Source organism: Cryptomeria japonica, chromosome 7 (assembly GCF_030272615.1).
Source record: "Cryptomeria japonica chromosome 7, Sugi_1.0, whole genome shotgun sequence".
Classification (NCBI taxonomy): Eukaryota; Viridiplantae; Streptophyta; class Pinopsida; order Cupressales; family Cupressaceae; genus Cryptomeria; species Cryptomeria japonica.
The window spans coordinates 131268678-131275656 of NC_081411.1; the positions used below are offsets into that span (position 1 = coordinate 131268678).

Below are 6979 nucleotides of genomic sequence, written 5' to 3' on the forward strand. Positions count from 1 at the left end.
TGGAGAGCATATTTATAGTAAACAAGTTTAAGTAAAAATTGAAATCCTCTTAATTTGGTGAAAACTTATTCGCCTATGCAAAATAATAATAAATTTTTACCTTTATTTATTGTAATTTATGCAATAAAAAATGAAAAAAAAAGTGAGGAGATGATTATTTAATTTTTTTCAAGTATTTTTTTTTCTACTTTATAAATTTTTATTATTTATGTTTTATTTGTCAATTACATTTTTTAATATTATAAGATTTTTTTTATCTTAAGAATTTGTAGACATGGGGTTCACTCTCATACATTAAAAGTAAAAAGATATAAATACATACCCTTGCCACAAGAGGTGCTAATAAAATACCACAAAAGATTGTGCTATCAACATAACTCTTTAATATTGAAATGCTAAATTGCAACATAATTAATTTGTTGTGTTCTCAATAAGCCCCTTCACTAAGACATTTTCACTCTGTCCATTAATTCCTCCTTTCTAAACAACATTTGGTGTTTAGCTGAAGGTGATATTTTCTTCTTAACCTTTGTCCACACACCTTAGAGTGAGAAGAAACTAAATTGTTTTTGTCTACTTCTACTAAGGGGTCACTCCCCTCATTTCCCCCATCTGAGCCTAATTAGAATGATTGCCACCCTTGGAACTAAGCCTTCCCAATGAAGGAGAGCCCAATAAAGTGGCAGCAATGTATGAAATCGCGGATTCTTTCTCCTTGGAATTATTTTTGATCTTTTAGAGAAGCTACATCCTTAGATAGCCATGGGGAAGTTCTAGAAACTAGCTCTTGAATATTGTCTGAAGAAAGAGAAGAATTTGTATTTGTATAGACTAGAAGAGGTGCCCTATAGGAGCTCAATTATGTCTGGTGAGAAATTACATAATGGTGGGACTTGTTACCAATCCATTAGGTGAGGATGTAGCGTGTAGTCTGACTTCCAAAATTAGAGTTGTTTAGTTTTAGACACTAAGGAGTGTGATGCTCTATTGAGAAGCACCTTCTGGGTTTGAAAACAATATTTTTGTAATCTACTTGCTGCCTCCAATTTATTTTACCAAGTTTTAAGGAGATATCAACTAGTAGACCACTAAAAAGGTCCGTCTCTAGAAAAATCTAAGCATAGGTGGTGTGTTGGCATTGTGTTGTCATTGATGTCAACTGGTATAGGATGGCTACCGATATAAGAGATGTATATGCAACACTGTCATGGATGCATACCAGATGTGATATCTTTGATATCACCTTGTGTTGCCGAACATCAGTAAGGCAAGGGAGAGAATGTCATTCAAAAGAATGACCATTGGAGTCACCGGTACACAAGTTAGTGTTTGACTTGTGTGGAAGATATGGACAAGTTACTAATATAGTCTTTCACTGGTAATGAGAGTACGTCAAATGGGAAGTGATGTGTTGACAGTCTATGGTTGCTAACTGGTGAGCATGTTTTGAGATGGAGAAGATAAATCAACCAAATGAGTGGTTGCAACCTGGCAAGCTTATGATCAATGTACAAGCAGGATGAGTAGGATGTTGAGCTGCTATTTGTGATGAAGAGGCAGAATGTAACCTAAATCACATCAATACTGGAGGAGAAGGATGTACAGGTCACCGATATGCTATGTGGATGCAAAACAATAGGACTCCCACCAAATAGAGATGCAGTCACGATGTGAAGAGATGACTGACAGTGAGAGTGCCCAACTCGATCACATGTGCCTATTTGAAGACATGCTGCACAAACAGGGAAGTCACCTGAGTGCATTAAAGGTTGCAGATGACAACAATCCACTCCCACCAGTAAGTGGAACTTATCTCCTATTATTGAAAGTGTGCATCATAGTTCAGTGAGATAAAAAAAAAGAGTTAAAGGTAGGTGGTTGAAGGCTCACACCGGATGGAAAGGTGAAACACTAAGATGCCTCAAGTGCATGTATTTAGGGATATGCACTGGACCGATAGAGAAGGCATGATGAGTTGCTGGGATAGATGGAAAGTGAGGGGTTTGTCTCTCTGACAAACTGGTTGAGATGATGTCCTGCTTTATGATGAAGAAGGCAAGGTTGAGCAGCTACAGATAGAGAGTGCAACTGACATGCATATGTCTTAGATGAAAATAGTTGAAGGTTGATGACATGGTGTCATCAAGGTGTTTACCGGTAAGTATGTCCACCGGTAATGCAACAACGTACAGATGTAGAAGGCTCCCATCTGATGAAGATGTGCATAAGGTAGGTTAGCAAGAGTGTTTACCGGTTGAGTGTTCCACTAGAAGAGAAGAAGAGTGCAAGGTTGATGACAAACCAGTTAAGGGTTTAACTGGCAGAAGGACCCGGTAATGGAGTTGGTCGGTGATCCCATCCATACCGACATAGATGACCTAGCAAAGGTGGATGCCAACAGAGTGGCCACATGGAGGTGAAGTGGTATGCAAGCACAAGTTGGCATGTTAAGTCGGTGAAGTATCAAGTGACGAGGTAGATGGTGACAGGTCAACATTTATGTTGACTGCGAGATTCACGTGATGTGCAGTAGGGGTTTGCGGCTCGAGGTCAGTTGGACAATAGAGATCTAGCTTAGACTGATTGAGCAGATCGAGGCAGGTGAAGGAGACCTCGAACCCATTCTTGGTGATCGACCAAGATATCTATCGATAGGTTAAAAGAAGATTGCTAAAAATAGAAGGCGTGATTAGGAAGGTATGACAATGGCAGGATTGATTAATATGTTAAAGTTCATCAATCAAGGTGATCGGATCTCATGAGATCTGATTGGATTTGGTTTGCCTCGAGGTTGACAAGGAAACCCTAACCGCTTCAAATAACATGGTTAAGGTGTTCAACCGGTAATAGAAGTGCAGAACTGACAGTGACCATACCGATAGAGAAGAAGTGCAGAAGACTGCAGAGAAGGCAGACATAGAATCGACAGAGTGTAGTACTAGTGGAGAGCAGCGGTGTAGCAGAGAGAAGAGAGAACCGGTAAAGTGCAGAACCGACAGAGAGTAGAACCGACAGAGAAGGAGAAGAGGGTGAACTGGCAAGAGTGTGACAAAGAGTAAGGTAACAACAATGAGAGGGTGAGCAGAGTACCGACAGTGAATTGGATAGAAGATTTAGCAGAGAGATTCGCAGAAGAGTTACAAAATCCATTTGTAACAAGATTATTACTTTTGTATTTAAATATACTCATTGTAGATCACTGAGTTGTAGCTTGGTGCAGGGGTTGTAGCTCCTTGGGTTGGCACCGTAAATCAGTGGTTGGTGCTCCTTGGGTTGGTGCCCTAAACATTGTAATAAGAGATTCATTGTGAGGTTGGATTGGAGCAGTAGACTCCAACAACATTTCTCATCAAGGTTTTTTGCATCTTGGGTTTTCCTCGTATATGTTGGTGTTATGTGATGTCCCCTTTTATGTGTGAGCACATTTGTGCTAGTCTCCCTTCTAACCGGTAAGTCTGCATTTAGTTAGATCTATTAACCGGTATACTCACATAGGATAGTTAAAGGGAAAAGTTTGCGAACCACTGATTCACCCCCCTCTCAGTGGTACATTGTGTCTGACAAGTGGTGCTCACATAATTGATTGTTTCCTTTGAGGCACATAAAAATCTACCCAATCCATTGCCAATGACCTGCAAACAATCCATTTCTAAAAATTGAATGGGGAGGTATGGTAATCGAACCCACAAAAATGTAGATCTGAAGATCAATGGTCGAGGATCAAAGGAAGAATACTAGGCCTTCTCACATAATTATTTTCCTGAAACACCCATGGGCTATTTTTTAACATTCTCTCCTTGTCCTCAAGGGATTGAAACATAAGGATGAAGAAGCCCCTAACACAGGTGTAAACACTGATCTCATCCTCCAAGCCATCTTTCTAGTGGGTATTGATCCTTGATCATGAAGATCACACAACTTGGGTCGGATTTGAACAAATATTCAAATAAGTGGATGATCGTGAAGGAAATCCTCTCAATCATGGATTGGGCTAGTAACACAAATCTCTAGATTGTGCCCAAAATATTGCAGAAAAAATGGAGAAAACTCTTTGTGTTCCTTAGCTATAGCTAAACTCTCATCCTTGTTCCAGTTTGAATGACCTTTCTTCCCAAAATCTATAGTCCTGGATGGCTCAAGAAAACAAATTATTTGTGAAATCGCTACCCAAACCATCCTAGAGAAAACCCTTTCCCAACATGGTGACCTTTCCTAGTCTTTGAACAAATCCTATCTCATTTGGTAGAGCCTACCTATATTGTTTAGTCAAGTGAGGGTCTTGTTGCCAATTGTTGGCCAACAAGGGGTGTTGTGTGCCCTAGTTCTCGATTGCAACAGTTCTAAGAATGAAAGGCTACCACTAGAGAAATAACCATTGAATCATTGATAGCCAAGACAATCACCCAATAAACTAGATGCTAACATTGTGGAGAGGAGACAACGAACATTGGCGTCCTTTAGTTGTGGGCAAAGCAAAATTCATAGCCGCAAGAGTAAATGACATTGTGATTATGACTATTATTTTTCCATGTAGAGACTTGTGATTTTTGATTTTTTTATTATTTATTGTTTATTTTTTCTATAATATCTTTATTCTTTTGTGAAAATGATTTGTGATTTTAATGCTTTGATTTTTGATTTATTTTTTCTTCATGACACCTTCATTCTTTCAATCTTAGCTAGTAACTATTTTTTAACACTCGTTTTTTGAAAATTTATCCATTGATTTGTGTTATATATATACATTTTTTAATTATTAGTATTTATATTTATATTATATATTACTTTGTCAGCTATTTAATATTTAATTTTTATATTCTTTGATTAACAATTAACATACTCCCATCATTACACTCCACCCTATACTATCACTATAATTACTCATCTCAAAATAATAATATTTAAAAACATTTAAAACAACAATTACTACTATTATAACTATAGAAGAACTTCCATGCTAGTCTACAGTGCACTCCACAAATACTACTAATAATAATAATAATACTAATTTAGTCAAATACTTATGCTTACACTTCGGGTGGAATGGAGATACCCACAAGGTAGGACTGTGATGAAGATCGTAAACTTCATCTTATTCCAGTACATACTAATAATATATCCATTCTGTCTTTGAATAAAGACTACAGCACTGCTAGAATATCCATGTGGGCAAGTTCTCACCTGATTAAGAAGAGGAAGCAGCAGGTAAAACATAACTGTAAAGAATACAGTCTCGGACGTTCTCACGAATCTTGATATAGCGTCGAAGCAGGCACTCTCTAGTAAACCCAGCCTTTTCGACCACCTTCTGCGAAGGCAGATTCTCAGGTAGCACTATGGCTTGAATGCGTCTCAGTCCTGGAAGCTCGGAAAACCCGGCCTGAACAGCCCGCATGACAGCTTCAGTAGCAATGCCCACGCCCCAGTAGTTTCTGCTCACAGCGTAGCCCAGCTCAGCACGGCAGCTATGACTTCCAGCGCCTTGTTTGAGCAGAACGTGACCCACGGCCTTGTCATTAATGCAGATGGCCCTGAACCAGGGGTGAGGGATTATAACTGTCATCAGAAATTGCCTCACGCTTTCTATGTTGGGAAAGGTTTCCCATGTCATAAAGCAGGTGACTGCATCGTCTCCCGCCCATCCATAGAAGTCATCGAGGTCATCCTCGCGGAAAGGGCGTAGCGTGAGTGGCTGTGTTTTCGAGGCTCCTGGAGTGTAGCCGTGAAGCTGCTTCAAGCCATTGGGAAGCAAGTTCAACTTTGCACGGACAATGTTGTGAATTGACGCCATGCTCGTGGACAATGTTTTCAGAGAGGTGTGAAGATGTGATTGTTGGGGCTTGGCTTCTATAGGCGTGGTGGACGACTTCCTGGATGTTGGATATCTCATATTTTTGCATGTGGTCGGCGTGGCTGTTAAAGTGCTCTTTGAATTCGTAGAACCGACCACATCTAAGTGACCTGTGAATTTGGAGAACCCACCACATTAAGTGATGTCTGAATTTGTAGAACCCACTAAGTGATCAATGCTTTTGTACAACCGACCACATTTGCAGTGTGTGAACCCACAACTAGATTACTTAAAAGAAAAGTTCTGTACGTTCTTATTAGATCGATGCTTAGATGGTTGGTATTGATAGTTTGATTATTTATTCAAGATTGTAGGTACAGTTTGTTCGGTTACCTCAATTAACCAATGGATGCGAAGCTTACAACGCTTAAGAAGACTTCAAATACATTTCAAAATTTACCCAAAAAAAATTTAGTTAGTGTAGAGCAGCTACAAAAGCTTAACATAAATTATGTAGTTTAAAATGTCAACTCACCAAAACATTATGCATAAGCTTTCACATTAGGAGGAGATGGTGGAATTATGCATAAGGCTTCACATTAGGAGGAGATAGTGGAGTGGTGTAAGGATCAATTCAAGGATTGTTTAAAAGAGGACTGATAAGCATTCATCTAATTATATGTTTCAAATTGTAAAAGGTATTGATACATTTTATTTAAGAGTTAGAGAATGATGTTATCGATAACCATGTCATTATAGGTAGGAGAAGACCACTTGGAAGTTTTCAAATGGTTTTTCACTCAATAGGAGGTGAATAGTAGTTGCTGTTGTGTGAATACCTATTTCATTTGAGTACAGTAAATTATGGATTCCTTCTCCAGTAATTAAGAAGTTCTTATAGTTTCTCAAACTCTAAGGTCACCCCCTTATCCTGAGCTTAGATCTAGAAATAAAACAAGAGGGAGGATGTGACTTTTCTTATTAAGATAAAACATTATAGAAATCTCTTCATTGAAAATTAGGACTCTCTTGGATTTCTAGAGTTAAATGAAAATGAAATTTCTAGAGTTAAATGAAAATGAAGACTATAAATTTATTCATATGTTAGCCACATATGAAGGCTTGGTTCATATCCCCAAGGAAAGTGATTCTCAAAAGAGAAAAGGCAAAGGATGAAATGGTGGTAAA

At 38.6% G+C, this 6979-nt stretch overlaps 1 protein-coding gene across 1 annotated transcript; it reads right to left on the reverse strand.

The window, feature by feature from the left end:
- Positions 1–5185: 5185 nt before the first annotated feature.
- Positions 5186–5791, reverse strand: LOC131072301 (uncharacterized). Its single transcript, XM_058008447.2, has one exon. It carries the CDS (start codon positions 5789–5791, stop codon positions 5186–5188), a length of 606 nt encoding a protein of 201 aa, XP_057864430.2.
- Between the last annotated feature and the right edge of the window lie 1188 nt (positions 5792–6979).

Excerpts from the sequence above, each read along its gene's own strand:
- LOC131072301 (XM_058008447.2), bottom strand. The coding sequence starts at position 5,791 with ATGGCGTCAATTCACAACATTGTCCGTGCAAAGTTGAACTTGCTTCCC.